At 59.7% G+C, this 20,615-nt stretch overlaps 3 protein-coding genes across 13 annotated transcripts in view; 1 reads left to right on the top strand and 2 right to left on the bottom strand.

Moving 5' to 3' along the window:
* Positions 1–676: 676 nt before the first annotated feature.
* Positions 677–6,661, bottom strand: Akt1s1 (AKT1 substrate 1). 6 transcript variants are annotated; one of them, XM_090322437.1, is made up of 5 exons: positions 6,559–6,661; positions 2,940–3,325; positions 2,209–2,286; positions 1,960–2,129; positions 677–1,304 (listed from the first exon to the last, which is right to left on the bottom strand). In XM_090322437.1, the coding sequence occupies exons 2-5, from the start codon at positions 3,316–3,318 to the stop codon at positions 1,161–1,163; spliced, it is 771 nt and encodes a 256-aa protein (XP_090178563.1). In that variant the 5' UTR covers positions 3,319–3,325; positions 6,559–6,661; the 3' UTR covers positions 677–1,160. The 6 variants fall into 6 exon arrangements, with proteins under 6 accessions (XP_090178563.1, XP_090178565.1, XP_090178561.1 ...); XM_090322439.1 differs by lacking the exon at positions 6,559–6,661 and adding an exon at positions 6,252–6,533; XM_090322435.1 differs by lacking the exon at positions 6,559–6,661 and adding an exon at positions 5,927–6,045.
* A 169-nt stretch (positions 6,662–6,830) lies between these two features.
* On the top strand, positions 6,831–14,997 carry Tbc1d17 (TBC1 domain family member 17). The gene is made up of 17 exons (XM_090322361.1): positions 6,831–7,040; positions 7,394–7,492; positions 7,604–7,678; positions 9,350–9,473; positions 10,200–10,407; positions 10,862–10,973; positions 11,060–11,221; positions 11,373–11,501; positions 11,576–11,679; positions 12,158–12,252; positions 12,502–12,618; positions 12,697–12,797; positions 13,459–13,558; positions 14,154–14,251; positions 14,374–14,490; positions 14,621–14,707; positions 14,808–14,997. The coding sequence occupies exons 1-17, from the start codon at positions 7,020–7,022 to the stop codon at positions 14,994–14,996; spliced, it is 1,938 nt and encodes a 645-aa protein (XP_090178487.1). The 5' UTR covers positions 6,831–7,019; the 3' UTR covers position 14,997.
* A 708-nt stretch (positions 14,998–15,705) lies between these two features.
* The window catches only part of Il4i1 (interleukin 4 induced 1), a 26,383-nt gene continuing 21,473 nt past the window's right edge, over positions 15,706–20,615 (bottom strand). For 5 of the 6 annotated variants that reach the window (XM_090322356.1, XM_090322354.1, XM_090322357.1 and 2 more), the window contains 7 exons: positions 20,386–20,421; positions 20,057–20,295; positions 19,446–19,558; positions 18,781–18,982; positions 17,399–17,467; positions 17,151–17,287; positions 15,706–16,853 (listed from right to left, as the gene is read on the bottom strand). In XM_090322356.1, coding sequence (XP_090178482.1) covers positions 15,725–16,853; positions 17,151–17,287; positions 17,399–17,467; positions 18,781–18,982; positions 19,446–19,558; positions 20,057–20,295; positions 20,386–20,421 — 1,925 coding nt within the window. In that variant the 3' untranslated portion in view covers positions 15,706–15,724. The remainder of the gene's footprint in view (positions 16,854–17,150; positions 17,288–17,398; positions 17,468–18,780; positions 18,983–19,445; positions 19,559–20,056; positions 20,296–20,385; positions 20,422–20,615) is intronic. The other variant, XM_090322358.1, reaches the window with a different exon arrangement.

Here is a 20,615-nt window from a genome sequence, read left to right as displayed (position 1 = left end):
GTGTTGATGCGAAACGCGGATTCAGTCTCCCTATCCTAAAAAGAAGTTTGGAAATACCCGAGACTGTCTCCAATTAACCTCTAGAAAATGGGAGGTGGGGCTTGGCTCAAGGGTAGGGGCGGTAACTTTGAGCTGAAGAGCTCAGGGACGGCGCCCAGGCCAAGTTCAAGCCCCATGACACACCCCACCCCCCAAAAAAGTCTGGAGGCCGGGAGTGTGGCCTAGTGGTAGAGTGCTTTCCTAGCACACACACAGCCCTGGGTTTGATTCCTCGGCACCACATAAGACAAAAAAAGCCGGAAGTGGAGCTGTGGCTCAAGTGGTAGAATTCTAGCCTTGAGAAAAAAGTTAAAACACTCAACACCTGACGCTCACTTATTAGAGGTAAAACTTTAATCTCAGAGCGCCCCTCCCAACCTCCGAATCCCACCCCCACTCTCTTTGCCACTTCCGGGCAGGAGAGTGAAGCCCCTGCCCCCCACCTAGGGCGGACGAGGGCCCTTTAAGGCACCTGTGGGGGTGGGGGGAAGGGGCGAGAGCTGGTACTGTCCTGAATGCAAGGACGAGATTGTTTGGCAGGCTGTTGTGGGACAGGACCGATGAGACGCAGGGACAGGACTGGGCCATCCCTGAGAGAACTAGGGGTACAATTGTCAGGACGGGCAAAAAAATGACGGCCGCAGTAAAGTGTAAATTCAGGGCTCGGCAGGGATACTTGGCCACGCCACCGCGCGGCTGATTGCGGCCTATCACGTGGAAGAGGCGCCCAGTCACCAGGCCGTGGGCTCCACGGGCCAATCCTGGGACTCGGCCGGGCGCTTCCGGGCCCTGAGCCGCCGACGGGCGACTCCAGCTTAGTGGCACTGAGATTCACAGCGACGCTAGCCACGCCCAGGAAGAAGCGAGCCAATCCCACCGCGCGAACACAGTCGCTGGGCAGGAAAAGGGCTGACGGACCAATCGGGAAACAGGAAGGCCCCGCCCCCTCACGAGGAGGCAGCGATTGGCTGGGCCCGCCCACTGCCGGGCCCGCACGCCCCTCCGATTGGCGGGCCCCGGGGGCGGGGCGGGGCGTTTGTGTGTGTAGTGTTATGTAGCGTGTATAGTGTGTGTGTGTGGCAGGGCAGCCGCGGCCCGGGAACCTCGCTCCCTGGGGGGCCTCAGTATTTCCGCTTCAGTTTCTGGAAGTCGCTGGTGTTAAGGCGTGGCCTCGGTAGGTCCCCAAAGACCTGGGTGTCCTCGGCCTCCCGCAGCACCAGTGCGCGCATGCTGGCTGCGATGCGGTCCAGGTCCGGTGAGGAAGGCTGCGGAAACCGAGACCCCCGGGGAGTCAGGGCCCACACTTGGGGCCTCGTCCTCCCACCCCCCCAGCCCAGGCCCTAGTGCCGATCCACCACCATCCTGCTCTGGGTAGGAGCTGCTGTACCCCATGGGCAGCTACTACCTCCTCCAGGAAGCCTCCTAGCCCCATGGCCCTTTGCTGGCCCCATGGCTGCCCAGTTGCTACCCTGTACAGGCCTGGTCTCAGGATTCAAGCTGCAGGTTCCATCAAGTCGCTGCCACCCACCAGCAGGGAACCTCCATAAGCCTCCGTCCCCCCGGAAAGAGGGGCTAGCAAGGGCTCAGATGTAGTGACAGCTCAGGACATCACAGGGCCACCACCATACAGTCAGCCTAGCCCCACATCCAAGAACACAGCCAGGGCCCAGCAGCCATAGCTAGGAGGCTGAACGGGAATAAGGACACAGCCCTCCTAGCCACGGAAGTGGCAGGCCTCAGCCTGAGTGTTCAATAACTGAAGCTGCTCCCCATGCGCCACCAGGACATAAGGCCAAGGGGCTTTGAGGAGACCCCACCACAGTCCCACCCAGGAGCTGACAGTGATTCCTGCTCTACCAAGGGCTTCCTGGAGGCAGTGGCTCTGACCCAACCCCGATGTCCAGTCCCCCCTGCCCTCACCGGCCCATTCTCCTCATCCGAGGACCGCGCCTCTGCCCTCTTCTCCTTGAAGGCCCAGACAGGCACGGACACAGGCAAGGACTTGGCATACTGCTGGGTGGGCAATGCAGAGGCAGGGGGCACCGAGTAGGTGGTGGAGCCAGCTGGGGTCTCTTCACTCAGGCTGCCATCTGCAAGAACAGGACCAACTTTAGTCCCTGTCTCTGCTCAGGACCCAGGTGCTGAGATCCAGGGACAAGGGCCACTCACCATCTGTGCTCTCCGGATCTGACTCACAGAAAGGGGGCAGGTCCTGGAGGGTGGCATCCTCATCCATCACAAAGAGCCCTGTGGATGGTGCAGGCCCACAGAGGCTGCCCACATGGCAGGCTCTTCCCACAGCCTGCCCCGGCCTCATCACTGGCAGAATCATCTCTGGCTACCTGTTGTCCTTGGGAACCAGCATAACTGTGACACCTCTAATGTGCCTGGGATGGTGTGACCCTGGCTGAGAGGATGGACCTAGAAGGGCTACTGGAGACATGGGGCATGTCACCTGCCTGAGGGCTCACAGCTTAAAAAGTGGCACCGCTAGGAAGATTTGAACCTGCTCTCTAGTGGTTTCCTCAGCAACAGAGAAGAGGTTGGCCACGAGTAATAACAAATGAACTCTTACTCCTTAAAGCCTTAGTATTACAGTCCAACCTCTAGGAAGCATCCAGTTTCCAAATCTTCTCCTCTCTCCCTCCCTCTCACAGAAAAACCAAAGCCCACCTGGTTCTTCCCTGGCCAGTGGCTTTCCTGGAAGGTGAGATGACAAGCATTGAGCCCTGATTTCCACTGGGAAAAGGTACGTACAAGACGAGAGGACACACCCCCCACCCTAAGCCAGCCTCTCCGGAGGACCTTGGAAGTGCAGCTTGAATGGCATCAGCAGCGTCTCTCCCAGGAAAGCTGACCAGGACAAGGCCACTGAGCCGCCCTCCCCCCAGCCCTCTCACCTCCATTATCACTGCCTCCCAGCCGCTCTCCAGAGGTCTCCGTCTCTGTGGGTTCATCCTCATCTTCCTCTTCTTCCTCTCGGGCCAGCACGGGCCGGGGTGGGCTGGGAAGAGGACTGGGTGGCTGTGGGGCAGGGGGGGGACCGGGGGGCCGGGCAGCAGCGGCGACCTTGTGGGCCTGAGCGATGTCATGGAGGCAGCGGCGGGCGGCCTCAGCCAGGGCCCCTCGGCCATGGGCAGTGTAGGTGCAGGGCCCTGGGCGGGGTGGTGGCGGTGGTGCGGCGGTCAGCAGCACCAGCTCTGTGCCAGTCCGGGCTCGGAAGCGTTCGGCAGCCCCCACCACAGCCTCCCACAGCTCCTCCGGCCGCCCCGACGCCATCCGCGCCCTGTAGGGCAGAGCGTGATAGGGAAACTGAGGCCTGGGTCCCCTGAACACCAGTGACACCCTGCTTGTCCCAGCCGAGTGTGGTGCTTTCTCCAAATTTCCTGCCACCTGCCCCGTGTCACCATGGCCCAGCCACGTCCCTCCTCACTCCGCCCTGTCCCTCACAGAATCTATCGGACACCTAACTCTGGAGGCCTCAGACTGTGGTAGCTAATGCAAATAAGCATGAGGAAAAGTTGCTGGTAGCAATGTGCCTGCCACCGACTGTCAGAAGATGACATATGACACCCGCTGGCGACAGCAGATCCCAGCTGTTTTCTCTCACAGCTGTAGGTAATGCTACAAAACAACGTGTGCCTGGTACCACGGCCCTGGCTGGCCCCAGCCCTGCTGAGGCCGACATGGGCCCACCTGGCATTGCCAATCCCTCAGCCCTGTGAAGAGGACTCTTCCTCATCCGGGGTTCCCATCCACAGTGTCTGAGTGACATGCACAGCCCATTCCCTGTCTGCTCCCGTACTGGAGCCTGGGCTAAGAGGTAATGAAGGGGAGAATGGTGTGCACGCCCACACAGACCACCTTTCTTCCTGCAAAACTTCTCTGGAAGCCTCAATTCCCTCCACTCCAGTTCCTGTCATTCAAGCTAGTGGCAGCTGTGCCACTGCCTGCCTCCTCTCAGTCCATGACCTCCCCCAGGTCAGGGAGCTGTGTCCCTCTAGACAGGTGTGCCCAAGGCACACTACAACAGTGAGAAAACCAAGAGGCAGAACACTGGGTTTCCACTTGAACTGACTGAAAACTGCTGTGTGCCCTTGGCTCACTTACTGGTTGTCTCTGTGCCTCTTTCTTCCCCACTAACCACAGCCATTGAGACAGAGTTAGTGGACAGCTGGGAGCCTCCTTGAAGAGACAGTGAATGCACTGGAGGATTCAAGCCCCTCAAGGGCCACAGCATCAGTGTGTAGGCTTTTTACCAGCATCAGTCATAGGAGCCAATTTGCTGAAAACTTACTTATGCAGTGACTCCACAGTTCTCACCTAGCTCACTCACCAAGATGCAGCTGCTAACCAGACTAGAGGAAAGCGAATCCTGCCTGCGGCCAGGCAAGGCCCTCAGACAACCCTCCCTCCCATGAGAGCTGCAATCATCCTGCCACCAACACCGCCTCATGCTAAGAAAGAGGCAGAATTGTAGTTATGACATGGATAGCCTGGATTCAGAGCCTGTTCTTATCTTTGGTGCAAGTACTATGGCTTGAACTCAGGGCCTCTGGCTTTTGCTCAGCTTTTTGCTGACAGCTAGTGCTCCACCACTTGAGTCACACCTTCAGTGCTGCTTTTTGCAGGCTGACTTCAAAACTTGATCTCAATCTCAGCCTCCTGAGTAACGAGGGATAGAGGTGTGAGCCACCTGACAGCAACTGGCTCCAAAGCCTGTTCTTTAGCCCACCTGCCATTCTGGCTGCTTTACATATTACAATCTTCTGCTCCAGGTAGGAAAAGTGAGGCTCAGACAACCTGCCACACTGGGCCCAGTAGGCACACAGATATAACAAGGTACAAGAGGGGACCCAAACTCCTATCTGTGTGACCCTAAATCTCACAGCCCTGGGACATGCCCAGTCACAAAAACACAACACACATTTCTTCCATCTGATGGAGGGGAAAAAAGGCTTAGGGCAGGAAAATGACTCATATGAGGACACATCAGCCTGGGCTCACACTATCCAGTCCCTACGAAGCAGAGGCTTCCATTAAAGTAACATGGGAAAAGGACAACCATACCCAGTCGTTTCTGCACCAGATCTTGGGAGAAAACGAAGAGAATGGCTTGTGACTGTACCCTGACTTCAGAGAAGAGCCAGAGGCAAAAAGGAAGAGGAGAACTTACACGGGCCTCTCTGAGAAGGCCTGGGGACTCGAGGCCGTGGCCCGACAGGAAAATGGCCAAGTGGTGGCGGTCTCCTAGCCTTCCCTCCAGGAGGAAATCCTGTCGGCCTCCTAGGAGCGGAGGCCTGGAGAGAGATGGGCAGGAGACGCGCTGTCCACCCTCCCAGGAGCGGGACGGGAGGTGACAGGCCTCTTAAGAGGTGTAGGCAGAGGAATGTCCCCCGGTGACCGAGGGCCGCTACTGGGGCACCCCGTCAGATCGGGGGTGAAGGCATGGATGCTGGGGCGGGGTGAATGCCGGGCTCAGCACCCCACCACACCCGGGAGCCAGCCAAGAACCACTGCTCTGGGAGGAAAACAGGAAATCCCGCCCAGGTGGGGGCCCGGACCGGAAGTCCCGCCTTTGACCGGGTGCGGGGCGCCCTGAACCCCTCCGAACGACCCCGCGAAGCCGTGTACGCCGCACACGCCCAAAGCCAAGGCCTCCCGGTGGATCCGAGCCCTGGAAGACGAGGCTGTCTAGGCCTTGCCTCGCCACGGACACGACGGGTGCCCGCGGGACGCAGTTCCAGCCCTCAGCCTCGGGTGGCTGGACGAGCTGAGCCATGCCAGCCGCGCCCCTCCCGTGAGCCGCTGGCGCTCCCCGCGCCTCTGGGCCTCGGCACGGCCAAAGCCTCCCCATACCCGGGTTCACAACGCCGCCTCCACTCACGTGCCCGGAGCCAGCATGGACGGCCAGGCGCCGTCACCGCCCTCAAGAGGTATGGCGGCGTCCCGCGTCACTTCCGCCCACACGCCCCGCCCACTCTGCGCAGAGCCCGCCTCCCCTTCCGGGGCCGCCCAGAACAAAAATGGCGGACACGGGGGCTTCATCCGGGTTAGTGAACCAGGGCAAAAGTGCAGAGTGCCCGTAAGCAAGATGGTGAGGGCGATCACATGCGTCAGACACTAGCTAGACCGCTCCGAGTTGCCCCCAAGAAAGATGGCTGGCGCACATGTTCGCCCAGGACCACAATAAACCAAGGCAGTCACCGCACCTCCCTCCCGGAGGCTCGATTTCTGGCGCAGAGGCGGAGGGAAACGGTGTCAGGGCGCGACGCGGCAGTCAGTGGGCTCGCCTGGGCTCCCTCTCTGCAGCCTACCCCCATGCACCACCACGCTGGACGAGATCCAATATGGCAGCGTTTCTCGCTTCGGTTTGCCCAGCTTCAACATGGCGGCTCAGCCCGCTTTCCGCGGGGACTCAGCAATGCATCCGGGACGGCTGCGGCTCCGGGGACGCTGACGGCTTCGCTCCCTTATCCTGAGCCCCTCAGCGCCTGCGGGCTCGACAGCTCCGCTCACCTTTTCTGTCATCGTCTCCTCTTTTCCAACTCCTCGCGGCGGTGCCCCGAACTAACATGGCCGCGGCACACCGCCCACGGCGGTGCCCTAGAGCAAAATGGCACCTGCGGAGCGTCGATGCCAGTACACAATATGGAGCGATGGGCGTTCCGGGGAGAGCGGGAGGCCGGGCCGAGGAGGGGCGGCCTGGGTCCGCCCTCTTGTTTACTTCATGGCGCGGGGAGGCAGCGCGCATGCGCGGCGTGCCTGGCAGGCTCCGCCCCCGCCGCCGGAGTCACGAGACTCCCAGTCCCGCACTGCTGGTCTCCCCTCTCGGGCGGGTGGTTCTGCCCACTCCCGCTCCAGACGGGTGAGGGTGTCACCACTTGGCTATAGCTTTGAGGGGAGTGCTCTCTCCGGAAGTGACACCACGCTGACCCGGAAAAAGAGCCGGCGGGGACAGTGGGGCCTCGGCCGCGGCTATGGAAGAATCTGGCTACAGGGTAAGTACCCCGACCCCGTTCCCTGGCTCGTGTCTGTACGAAACGCCGCCGTCGTGGTACTGTGCTTCTCTCTCGTGCCGTGTGGGGGACTCTGATGACGAGGCAGAGCTCCGGCCAACGCCACCGCGCCATAAACGCGCTGTCACCCTGCCCTCCACGGTCCAGAGGGAGACGACGTCTCTCAGCCCCGCCCCTCGGAATGCACGCTGACGCGGACGGGGCGGGTCCCTGGCCTGGCCACGCCCCGCGGCGCCCCACTGCCTCGCTCGCCCCGCCCTCTCCGCATTAGTTCCTCCCCCAGGCCGTTCCTATTGGCTCCCGTCTACCCGACGCTCACCGAGTCCCTCCCACAGGTGGTGTTTGAGAAGGGCGGCGTGTACCTGCACACCAGCGCCAAGAAGCACCAGGACCCGGGCTCCCTCATCGCGGGCATCATCCGCGTCGTGGAGAAGGTGGGCCCAGGCGGGATGGAAGACCAGGGTGGGAACTAGAATGAGGTTTGGCTGTTGACAGCGGAAAGCTTTGGGGTGGGAGACCTACTAAGCGCCTCTCACTTTCCTCAGGACAATGACGTCCTCCTGCACTGGGCCCCAGTGGATGAGGCTGGAGATTCCTCGCAGATCCTCTTCTCCAAGAAGGTCGGCGTCTAGCTTTCCCCTTTCTATTCATCTTTTTCTGGCCCTCGTGGTGTATGACCTTCCATTCCAGAGATAGCAGTGGGGCACGAGTGAGCCTGGCTGGAAACTAGATCCTCTGTTTCTTCTGTGGGAAAGGAGAGGAGATGCCTCTCCCTCTTTATTTCTCGGGGGAGCCAGTGTGGGATGGAAGGGGCGACCCTGCCTGGCTTCCAGTTGTGTGTATGATGGCATTTTTCTGGTGCAGAGGCCAAGCTCACCCCAGGCTCTTGCTCCATCTGCTACAGTCCACCCTTCCCTTCTTCCATCCTTCAGGGGCTATCCCCAGCTCTCATCACTGCTCTTATCTGCACATTTCCTGGAGTCTTCCCAGCAGTCCCTTCAATCTAGTGTTATTGCCCATATTGCTACTACAGAAATAAGAGTACTAGGCGCAGTGTCTTATGCCTGTAATGTAGCTCCTCGGGAGGCTGAGATCTGAAGATTGTAGTTTAAAGCCAGCTGGGGCACTAAAGTCTGTGACGCTCTTATCTCCAGTTAACCACTAGAAAACCAGAAGTGATACAGTAGTTCAAGGGGTAGGGCAGTAGCCTTAAGCTGAAGAGCTCAGGGATAGCAACTAGACTGAGTTTAAGCCCCATGACTCTCTCACACACATACACACACACACACACACACACACACACACACACACACACACACATATACACACACATACACACATACACACAAAGTACTAGGGGGGCTGAGAGTTCGGCCTAGTGGTAGAGTGCTTGCTTAGCATGCACAAAGACCTGGGTTCAATTCTGCAGTACCACATACATAGAAAAAAGCTGGAAGTGGTGCTGTGGCTCAAGTGGTAGAGGGGCTAGCCTTGAGAAAGTCCAAGGACAGTGCTCAGGCCCTGAGTTCAAGCCCAGGACTGGCCAAAAAAAAATACAGTAGTAGGTCTCAGTGTATTTGCAAGGTTGTTCACCCTCTTTCAGTTGGGTTTTGAACTCAGGGTCTCATCCTTGTGCCACACTGATCATTTTTATGGTATTTTCAAGGTTTTTGTTGTATAACGTGTGGTAACACTTTGCTCTTTTTAAAATTGAGTACTGTTTTTTCATTTCTGTGCTGAAATGAGGGGCTTGAACTCAGGGCCTGGTGCTGTCCTTTAGCTTGCTGTTTTCTGTTGGTTGTTTTTTTGTTTGTTTGTTTGTTGGTTTGCCTAAGGGTGGTGCTCTGTCACTTGAGCCACACCTTCAATTCTGGCTTTTTGGTGGTTAATTGGAGTCTCAGACTATCCTGCACGGGGCTGGCTTTGAACCACAGTGCTCAGATCTCAGCCTCATGGGTAGCTATCTGATGCTTTTGCTTATTGGCTATTGCTTTACCACCTGAGCCACAACTCTAACCCCTACCTTTTGCATTTTAAGGCTGTCCAACTTGGCACTTACTAATTTGGTGGACATTTGGGTTTGGTTTGCTTTTTACCTATAGGAAGTCCTGCTGCTTGGGCTCTCTTGCATGTGGCTTTGTGCTGTTTTTCTCTCCCCGCCCTGAGTTGAGCCCTGGCCCTGGCTCTTGCTCGTGTTAGGCCAGTGCTCTACTCCTGCCTTCTAGCAAGGCCTTGAGGCACCGATTTGGAAGCTGAGTGCACATCCCCTCTTTTTTCCTTCTTCCCCCAAGGACTCCGGTGGGGCTGAGTCAGGTACTTCTGAGGAGGAGCCCACCTTTGACCCAGGCTATGAACCTGATTGGGCCGTCATCAGCACCGTGAGGCCACGGCCCCACCAGTCAGAGCCCAAGAGAGGTACACTGACCAGTCCTTACCACCATCACCGCTATAATCCTAGCCACTCAGGAGGCTGAGATCTGAGGATCTCAAAGCCAGCTCGGGCAATACAAAGCCACAAAGCCGAGAGACTTATCTCCAGTAAATCGCTGGAAAATGGGAAGGGGGGCTGTGGCTCAAGGGTAGGATGGTAGCCTTGAGCTGAAGAGCTCAGGGACAGCGCCCAGGCCAGAGTTCAAGCCCCAAGCCTCCCCCCCCCCAAAAAAAAGGTGGCTACCTGGGCTTTCCCACCCCTGGAGTGGCATGAACTGGCCCTGGATACCTTCATAATTCCCACCTTAAAGGTTGCCAGGCTGGTGAGGGAAAGCCAATCCAGCTAGCAGAGGATAATTCGCACTTTCTCGGACCCAAAGAGGACTTGGGGCATCAAAAGGGGGTACCTAGTTACCCTCTTCTTTAGGAGAGAGGTGAGGCCTTTTGAGGAGAGGCAATTGCAGAGCTTGACTTTGACAGACACTGGGAAGTTTTCTCTCCCATTTCAGAGAGATGCCTGCAACAGGCAAGAACCAAGAAACACTAGGAATATTGGGAATATTTGGAATAAATTGGGCCCCTCTGTTGTGCAGATTAGGTGAGTCAGGCCTGGATGAGGGCTCAGGAGAGGTCGTAGCTGTCTGACTTCAGACTTGCTGTGGCCCCCGGACCTGCGCTGTTCCCACAGAATGCTATTCCCCCTTTCTCCAGATGCAGAGCCCAGCTCTCCCCGCGGCCCCTGGGCCTTCTCAGTGAGTCTGGGGGACCTTAAGTCCATCCGCCGCTCCAAGCCAGGCCTCAGCTGGGCCTATCTGGTTCTGGTGACCCAGGCAGGAGGCTCCCTGCCTGCCCTACACTTCCACCGTGGGGGCACGCGTGCCCTGCTCCGTGTCCTCAGCCGCTATCTGCTGTTGGCGAGGTGAGTCACCTTTGGGCCAGGCTCTCTGTCCCTCTGAAGCTGCATCCCAAACCTTAGGGCAGTGTTGTGAAACACTGTAGTTCAAATTGACTTCAAGGAAGAGAAAGGAATTGACCCGTATAACTGAGCAGACAGCAAACAGTATTCATTTCCGGCAGGACCAAGAGCTGCCCTTTCTCTCTGAGTTCCTGCCCTGGGTTAGCAGCCTCAGTGGATAAAAATCTCTTTTTGCCCCAGTGCAACAAAATTGCAGGGCTGCCTCTTATTGGCTCTTCCCTAGGGAACTAGACGGCCCTCATCGGACAGCCCTGGGTCTTGTGGGACCTGCTCCCCGCAATTACATCCATGAGCTGAGGCGTGTCAGGGTAGCTGGGACACTGGATTAAGTGCAGTGCGGACAGCCGGGACCCTGGTCCTCCCCAGTGTGTCACCTGTGCATCCCTCCGCCTCCCAGCTCCCCGCAGGACTCCCGCCTCTACCTCGTCTTCCCCCATGACTCCTCCGCCCTCTCCAACTCCTTCCACCACCTGCAGCTCTTCGACCAGGACAGTTCCAATGTGGTGTCTGTGAGTGTCCTTGCCACTGCGCCTGGCAGGGTGCGGGCGGGGCGAGGCCCTGCGGGAGCAGTAACAACCTTCCTCCTTGTCCCCAGCGCTTCTTGCAGGACCCTTACTCCACAACTTTCAGCAGCTTCTCCCGGGTGACCAACTTCTTCCGGGGAGCCCTCCAGCCGCACCCCGAGGGGGCCTCTTCTCCTGACCTCCCTCTGCCTCCTGAAGATGAGGCTGAGCCTGGATTCGAGGTCATCTCCTGCGTAAGTATCGGCAGGAGCCTTGCTGGCACTCGGCCTGGCAGGTGTCTTCCCAGCAAGCCTGCGGGTTCCTCCCTGACTGGACTGTGCAGCTGAGGGTTGAGTGCTACCTGAGGTGGATGGGGCAGTGACTCGGCCATCCTGGGCTCTGCAGGTGGAGCTGGGACCCCGGCCCACTGTGGAGCGGGCTCCTCCACTCACGGAAGAGGAGTGGGCCCGCCACGTGGGCCCCGACGGCCGCCTGCAGCAGGTGCCCGAGTTGAAGAACCGGATCTTCTCTGGGGTGAGCATGGGGACATGGGGAGACTGGTGGACGGCTAGGAAGAAGGTTTCCTGAACTGTCTCACTTCACCCCAGGGCCTGAGCCCCAGCCTGCGGAGAGAGGCCTGGAAGTTCCTCTTGGGCTACTTCAGCTGGAACGGCACAGCTGAGGAACACAAGGCCCACGTGCGCAAGAAAACGTGAGTGGGCGAGTGGGCCCCATGCCTTCCTGTCATGGCCTTGAGCTGTTCCCCAGACCCGGGTGCCAAACCTGCCATGTGTTTGCTAAGCACAGTGGTGAACCAGCCAGACCACCCCCACTCCCGCTCCCGCTCGCATGGACCAGCGCCTGTCTCCAATGCCGTTTTCATCTCTGTGCCACACTGCTTTAGTAATCACAGCTTTGCAGTGTTTGATCTCCCCCATGTGTCACATGCTGGCTGTGTGCAGCCCCTCACTGGGCTCCACGGTACACCTGTGCCCTCCTCTTCCTGTCCCTGGCATGCTTTCCATCAGAGGTGCCAGTGCCCCAAGTCCCCCCGGGATGTCCCTTGAGGTGGGCTGTCAGAAAGGGGAGGGGTGGTGGCCAGTGTGGATCTTGGTGGGCAGGGCAGAGCTGCGGGGTGACCGGGGTGGGGAAGGGGTGCCAGGAACTGTCATCTCCCACCCGCCCCTCAGAGACGAGTATTTCCGCATGAAGTTGCAGTGGAAGTCAGTGAGCCCCGAGCAGGAGCGGAGGAACTCACTGCTGCATGGCTACCGCAGCCTCATCGGTGGGTACCACCTGGAGGAGGGGCCTGCCCAGCGGGGGGGAGGAGAAGGGCAGAGGGCTCACTTGGGAAGGAGATAAAGATGGCATTGGTGACGATTTTGCCTGAGTCTTAGTCTCCCCATATGAAGTCAGCCGTGGGCAGCTGGGAGGTCTGAGGGGGCGTGGACGACAGCCCACATGAAGGATGGGCGGCTGGCAAGGATGAGCCCGCTCACCTGTCCTGTGTTTGCTTCTGCATCGGGCCCTGCAGAGAGAGACGTGAGCCGCACAGACAGGACCAACAAATTCTACGAGGGCCCCGAGAACCCAGGGCTTGGCCTGCTCAACGACATCCTCCTTACCTACTGCATGTACCACTTCGACCTTGGTGAGGCCTTCACACGGTGGGGCCCGGCCCCTGGGTTGGTGGACGCCCAGGCTGTCCTCTGATCCTGTGATCTGCCAGGTTACGTCCAGGGAATGAGTGACCTCCTGTCTCCAATCCTCTACGTCCTTCAGAACGAGGTGGATGCCTTCTGGTGTTTCTGTGGCTTCATGGAGCTTGTGGTAAGGCTCCAGGAGGGGCTGGGTGGCATTGTCCCCAGGTGAGGACGCTGACTCACAGCTATAGCCCTTGCTTCTCAAGAGCCTGAGATTGGGAGGGTCAAGATTTGAGGTCAGCCTGGGCAAAAAGTTCTAAAGATTCCTTTCATACCCTCTAATTGGGCACAGAGGTAGGAGCCACTCATCACAGCTAGTCCAGGAATCAGAGCCTGCCCCGTTATAAACACTACAGCCTTAGTAGAAAATAATAGCAGCAAAAACAGCTGGACATCAGTGTTCACACCGTAATCCTAGCTACTCAAGGCTGAGCTCGCTGAAGATTGCTCTTCAGAAGCCTGCCTGACAGAAAAGTCTAAAAATCTATTTCCACTTAGCAAAAGGCTGGAACTGGAGGCATGGCTCAAGTGATAAAGTGCTAGCTGTTAGCAGGAAAAGCAGAGAGGTCTGGAGATCAAGCCACAGTAGCGGTGTGCATGTGCATGCGTGCACACACACACACACACACACACACACACACACTCACAGAGGAGTTGGAGGCATGGCCAAGTGGCAGGCTAAAGACCCCAGGTTCAAACCTCAGTATTGCCACAAAAAGATTAAAAAACAAAAACCAAGCGCCCAGCTTCTAGCTGTCCGTCGCCTTCCCTGCCACGCTTCCCCACAGCAGGGGAATTTTGAGGAGAGCCAGGAAACCATGAAGCGGCAGCTTGGCCAACTTCTGCTGCTCCTGAGGGTGCTGGACCAGCCGCTCTGTGACTTCCTGGGTACGTCTCTAGGGTAGCAGGTGGGTGGGCATGGGATATGGGATATGGGACCGGGGTCCTGGACCAGAACCTAAGGCTTATGGACATGAGTGACCTGGCATCGTAAGCAGAGCTTCTGCAGGCACACGTCTTGGCACTCGGGCCGCCCACACTCCCCTGTGTCTCAAGTTGTGTCAGCTGTGGCTGAGACTGCGCAGCTCTGGCTCACCTGGGCCAGGTCCGAAACTGCTTCTCAGGCCCCACAATCTGGCCAGAAACTCCCTTCCTCATCTCTTCCTTGTGAAAAGTGCTAGAAACTAGCATCACAAACACAAGGAAAACTCATGTGTAGACATTTCCTCTGGGAAAGTTCGGGACCCACGATAGGGAGAGATGATGTGTTCCTCCATTCACTGACAAGGAAAGAACCAGTGTAGAGCTGGGTACCCTGAGGCTGACCTGTGACAGGCAGGGTGGGAAAGGCCCCTGTGTCAGCACACTTGTTACCTGCACTGGAGGGGCTGGGACAGCCTGGGTCACTCTCAGTGGGGAAAGGGGCGACGGAGAAATCATCCTCTCACCCTCATGTGGCCTAGCAAACCTCTGTCCTCTGCAGACTCCCAGGACTCTGGCTCTCTCTGCTTCTGCTTCCGGTGGCTGCTCATCTGGTTCAAGAGAGAGTTTCCTTTTCCGGACATCTTGCGGCTATGGGAGGTGGGTGAGCAGCTTGGGTGAAAGGGCTGGAGGAAGGAGAAGGGGAGGAGCTGGGGGAGGAGGAGGCAGACCTGAGTGAGACTGGAGACAGATGTTCCATCTGCTCTCCACCCCCACCCCAGGTGCTGTGGACAGGACTTCCAGGCCCCAACCTGCACCTGCTGGTGGCTTGTGCCATCCTGGACATGGAACGAGACACCCTCATGCTGTCTGGTTTCGGCTCCAATGAGATCCTCAAGGTGATGGCTCCCCCAGCCTCCTGTGCCTGCTCTGGCCTGTGGGGGGAGGGGGCAGCCAGTGTGGGGATGAAGCAGGGTGCTTTGTGGGGGGGTGGGGAGGCAGCCGAGGTCTGACCGCCCCCTCCCGCAGCACATCAACGAGCTGACCATGAAGCTGAGCGTGGAGGACGTCCTGACGCGGGCCGAGGCCCTGTACCGGCAGCTCACCGCCTGCCCCGTGAGTCCCGCCCCGCCCCGCCCTCCCCTCCCCTCCCCTCCCCTCCCCGTCCCCCTTCTTCAAAGCCTGACTTCTCATTCTCCCTCCGCCCCGCTCCCAGGAGCTGCCCCACAACGTGCAGGAGGTCCTGGGTCTGGTGCCACCCTCGGAGCCCCACAGCCCTTCGCCCCCCGCTTCCCCGCTGCCTCTGTCGCCCGGGCGGTTCCCACAGGCCCGGCCGGCTCCCGCGGAGGCCGCCCCGCAGCCCGACAGCAGCCTGGAGATCCTGCCAGAGGAGGAGGACACCTAGCCGCCCAAGGGCCCGCCGCTTGGGCCTGGGCGGGACCTGCGAGGGCAGCGCCTCCGCATTGGCTGCGGGCAGTAAACTGACACTGTGGCTGCGGGTGGGGCCTGTGTGGAGGGAGCGGGAGGCTCCGGAGCCAGGTGCGGAGCCAGGTGCGGAGCCAGGTGCGGAGCCAGGTGCGGAGCCAGGTGTGCCCACGCGTCCGAGGCCTGGGCCCGGCGGCCCGTGTGAGGCCCCGAGGGGCTCCTCCAGGATGGCTGGTGACCCCTGCACTGGGGTGAGGGAGCCTGCTGAGTCCCACAGCCCCACTCGAGCCCGGCCTCCCAGCTGCTGCTTACGTGAAAAAATAAACCCGTATTTAACCCGCTTGCCGGCAGGGCTTTTTTTTTCTTCCCAGTCCTGGGCCTTGAACTCGGGCCTGGGCACTGTTCCTGGGCTTTCTCAGGCTAGAGCTCTACCACTTGAGCCACAGCACCAGTTCCGGCTTAGAATTCTATGTAGGTGGTTCCGAGGAATCGAACCTGGGTCTTCGTACATGCTAGGCAAGCACTGTCCCATTAGGCCAAACTCCCGCTGCTGGGGGGTCCCCAGGGCCGACCCCTCGTGTCAAGGCCCTCGGCGCCTGGGAGACCTCGGGCAGCCGTTGGGAGCCACGCTGAGTGGCTGCAGTGTCACCCCCTCCCCCTGGCGGGGCTGCAGGGATGGACCACGAGGCTTCTAAAGAAAATACTTTATTACTGGCGCCTCCTGTGGGTGGTGCGGGGCAGGGACAGGAAGCGTGGGAGGGCGGGACGGGCATCTTCTTCCTTGGACCCTCGGCACGAGGAGTGGCCGCTGGCTTCCTGATGCGCTTGCGCTTGCGCTTGCGCTTGCGCTGGGCCTTGCGCTGGGGCTTGGGCTGGGGCTTGGGCTTGCTCGGCATGGTCTCCGCTCCGGGACGCCTCCCCCGTCTCCCCCTGCTCCTCAGCGTGCCCCTGCCCCTGCCCCTGTCCGTGGCCCTCGGAACTGGCTTCTGATTGCGAGGGCGCGTGGCCCTCCCGGTTGGGCCCCGTGCGCGCGGCCCCGTGCCCCTCCTTCGCGGACACCTGGTGCCCTAAATTCTCCCGGCTGTTGATCTTTATGGCGGCGCGCAACGCCGACTTGACAGCTGTCTCCACCCAGCCGTGAGGGTAGGTCGTGTGCTCCCCGGCGAAGTAGACGCGGCCGTAGGGCACCGCCCAGTCGTACAGCGGCCCGTTCGTGTCCGTCTGCCAGAGCAGCGGCGGCTGCATCACGAAGCCGCCCTGACTGTGCGGGTCCTCGCCCCAGCGTTTGACGACGCCGGTGCCGTCCCAGAGCCGGTACACCACGGGCCCGTGCAGCGCTGCCACGTCCTTGAGCGCCAAGCGCAGCGCCTCGCTCAGACTCAGGCCCGCGAACGGCGCCGCGGCGTCCGACCACGTGTACGAGGCCAGCAGCAGCGCGCCCTCCCCCGGCGGAGGGTAGAAGATCAGGCGCGACGCGCGGTCCGTGTTGGAGTGGCCGCCTTCGATGTGCTCGCTGTGCCAGAAGGGCCGGCGGAAGCTCAGGAACACCTTGGTGGCCGGCACGTAGTGCAGCGCGCGCAGCGCCTCCTGTCGCTTGCGGGACAGCGGCGGCGAGAAGGTGATGCGCTGCAGCGCCGGCCCGGTCGTGGTCATCAGCACCACGTCGGAGGTCAGCTCCTTCAGGCTCCGCGACTGGCGCGAGGTCGCGATGTGCACGCGCACTTCGTGCGTCCCCTGAGATACCGCCATGACGGGTGCGTTCAGCAGCACCGGCCCCGACAGCGAGCTCAGCAGGGCGCGCGGCAGCAGGTCCCAGCCGCCCACGATGCGGCTGTACCTGCGGGCCGGACCGCAGCGTGACCTGGGCCCCGTCCCGCCCCAGGGCCCCGCCCGCTCCAGTTTCTTGTCCTATTGGGATCCACCTGATCCCGCTGGCCCCGCCCACTCTGGTGGCTTGTCCTATTGGGATCCACCTGCTCCCGCTGGTCCCGCCCACTCCGGTGGCTTGTCCTATTGGGATCCACCTGCTCCCGCTGGTCCCGCCCACTCCGATGGCTTGTCCTATTGGGATCCACCTGCTCCCGCTGGTCCCGCCCACTCCGATGGCCGGTCCCCATTGGTGTCCGTCTCTTACCGGAGCCGGTCGCTGAGGCAGCTGTGGGCCCTCAAGGCCTCAGCCAAGCTGAGGTAGAAGAAGCCGTCCTTGGACAACACGTCTCCCAGAAGCTGCACGGCCGCCTGGCTCAGGTTGCCCTCCCCGAGCAGGTATTCCTGCGGGTGGGCGCGGCTCGGGTCAGGCTCCGGGCTCCTCCGGTGGCCGCCCCACCCCAGCGGACAGGGAGCGCGGGGGCCCTCAGACAGCAGGGCTGAGGCCAAACTCACCAAGAGCGTGAGCCGTTCATACTTCTGCATGGTCTTCCTGCAGCCTAGAGCCCTGAGGTCTTTGACCGCCTGCAAAGGAACAGCAGATGGTGCGGGGCTGGCGGCCGCTCCGCCGGCCGCTTTGGCTACTCCTTGTAGAGGCCCCAGGCCTTTGCCCCAGGGCTGTGCCCTCCACTCACGCTCAGGTGTCGCCCCTGGGCGTGAGTCCCCCGCACCCACCCTCGCACTCTCAGCGCGCCCATCACCTGGACCGCGATGGCCGGCACAGACAGAAGGGGCATGACTGCTGGGGGCTTCGGATGCCCTGCCCTCCCTCTCCCACAGCATCAGAAGCCACAGAGACGGAGCCGTCCCAGACTCCTACCAGCGTGGTCACCCTTTCTTAAAACAGCTCGGGTTTCACAGAACTGTGTCAAGTGCCAGGCTCTCCTATCATGACTGTCTTCCTTCCACATCTGTCACCTCCCCAGAGCTTCTCTACCCCATTGGGTCTCTGCCCTCTTTTTTGTCCCTTCACTCAGGCCTGGTCACCCAGCCTGGTCCCCAGAAGGAGGTGGACAAGTACGGAGCTCTCAGCGTTAGCTGTGCCAGGAGGGAGGCCCTCTGGAAGCAGGGATGGGAGATGGCTCTGCAGGGTTGAGCAGAAGCCTCTGGGAGGTGGAGACCATGGTCTAGAGTGACCGGTGAGCTCGGTGGGCTTCAGAGAACAAAAAGAAAGCTGGGTGCATATGGACCCCAAGGCTGGCACTACACCACTTGAGCCACAGTATCACTGCCAGCTTTTTCTGTGTATGTGGTTCAGGGAAATTGAAACCCAAGGCTTCATTGCATGCTAAGCAAACATTCTACCACTAAGCCACATCCCCAGCCCCAAGCCCAGGACATTCTTTTTTTTTTTTGCCAGCCCTGGGCTTGGGCTCAGGGCTTGAGCACTGTCCTTGGACTTTCTCAAGGCTAGCACTCTACCACATGAGCCTCAGCACCACTTCCGGCTTTTTGCTATGCATGTGGTACCAAGGAATCGAACCCGGGTCTTCATGCATACTAGGCAAGCACTCTACCACTAGGCCAAACTCTTATCTCTACTAAACCACCACCAGAAAGCCAGAAGTGGTGTTGTGGCTCAAGTGGTAAAGTGCCAGCCGTGTGTGAAAAAACTTACGAGACAGTATCTAAGGTTCAAGCCCCAGTACAGGCACGTGGGCATGCATGTGTACACACACACACACACACACACACACACACACACACACACACACACGCTATAGAAAGGCAAGCTATCCAAGGCAATGTGCTGAAGTAGGGAAAGAGACTGGAGTTTGTGGAGCCTGGGCTTGAGGATTGTCCCAGGGAAGCTGAAGCTAGCGTGCGACAGTACCCACCCTGTTGAGAGCCATCTGGTAGATGTCCTCTGGCGAGTGGCCTTTCTCCGCCGCGCTCAGGGTGTAGCCCAGCTTCTCCGGCATCTTCTCCACCACGTAGTTGCGCAGCTTTATGTCGTTCACTTCTGTCCACGTGTTCTCGTCGTACTGGGTGAACTTGGTCAGGTTGAGGCCCAGGCTCTTGCAGAGCTCGTGGAGGATCCTGGGGGGCAGGGGGTAGGGTGAAGTCTGGAGCTGGGGCAGAAGAGGATGGAGAGGGTGGGCCCCCTCCCCAGCCGTGCTTGGAGACTGAGGCTATGGGACAAGTTGTGGAGCCAAAAGAGGAAGAGGATTGGCCTCCCTGGAATGAGATGATTCAGGATGGTGGGTGGCTAGAGGTTGGGGGAGGACAGGGCTTGGGGCGCTGAGGGCTTTGGGGACAGAGGCAGGACAGGACAGGGTGGAGTGGGTTTGTGCTGCAGCAGGACTGCAGGGCATGATGGCAGGGCTGGCGTGAGGGCCATCACGGAGCGGGCCAAGGTGCACAGGGCTCGGGGGCAGTTCAGTGGTAGAGTCCTTGCCCAGCACGTGCAAGGTCCTGGGGTGTCCATCACTTACACCCATCTAGAGCAGGACTAGCCCAGTCTGGGTTGCGAGGGGGCATGCGGTGGCAGGTCAGGTCTCACCTGTGGGAGCTGGGCATGCGCATGGCTCCCAGTTCCCCAATCCAGCCTGTCTTCCGGTCCCGGAAGGTGAAGATGCGGCCCCCAATCCTGTTATCCGCCTCCAGGATGGTGACCTGAGGATGGTGGAGGGGAGGAGCGGGGAGGGACAAGCGGAGACCTTCAGCTCCTCTCCCCTTCACCCCATGCCTCTTTCCACACAGCAGCACAGACCTGGGCTAGAAGGACCCCTTCTTTAAGGGGTGGTGGGAGAGTGGAAAGGAAACCTTTCCAGACTGCAGCTAAAAGGCCATCAGCTAGACTGCAAAGGGACTTCCCAGATCAGAGAAGTGGGGAAAATCCCCCCCCCCCAGACTGGCCTATTGTCATTCTCAGATTGGAGTAAGGGAGACAGGAGTTAGGCATCAGGGTACACTTGTGTGGAATTTCTCTTTACCAACCAATTTCTATCTTCCCCATTCTCATTCCCAGCTGACATTTAGCCTTCAAGTGGAATTTCTCTCAAGACAGGTGGAGAGACCGAGGGAAAGATTAGCTCCCTCCCTCCACCCCACTTTAGCGGGCGCAGGCAGCAGGCAGGAAGGACTCAAGGCAGACCAAGCAGTGCTTCTCACCTTGTGTCCAGCATCACTGAGCACTTTGGCAGCCACCAGCCCGGCCACACCAGCGCCAACCACAATCACCTTCTGGGGCTTCAAGGTCCGGTTGAGGCCTAAGGTCACCACCCTGAGCAGCTGGTCGTAGTCAGGGTCATGCATGCATTTCTCGAAGGGGTCCTGGCTAGAAGGCCCCTTCCAGTCCAGGGAGGCTGCCAGGCTGAGGAGGATGGGGGTGAGGGTGAAGAGGTACAGGGCTGGGGAGAGGAAGACAGGCTCAGCACAGGCCCTGGACGCAAGGAGCTGCTGTCCCTCACCCCGTAGCTCCCAACCTTCCATCTACTTACCCAGCCGGGCCATGACTTTGGGGTGAGAGGTGGTGTCTGGGGTGGGGGAGAGGCAGGGGTCACTATGACCAGGGACTCTCCAGCTTGTCTCCCCAGGGGCTGTCCTAGGGCTTGTCCCATGCCCCCCCCCCAAACCTGGATGCTTCAGAATCCGCCAAAGTGCCCCCCACTTGCCAATCTCAGTGCCTTCTTTCTCCTCTGCCCCATCTTACTTTTCCCCCTTCCCTACT

The sequence above is a fragment of the Megascapheus bottae genome, chromosome 31 (genome assembly GCF_031878675.1).
Source record: "Megascapheus bottae isolate mThoBot1 chromosome 31, mThoBot2.hap1, whole genome shotgun sequence".
Lineage (NCBI taxonomy): Eukaryota > Metazoa > Chordata > Mammalia > Rodentia > Geomyidae > Megascapheus > Megascapheus bottae.
The sequence above is the reverse complement of the archived record's forward strand: the minus strand, read 5'-3'. Positions and strand labels throughout refer to the sequence as shown.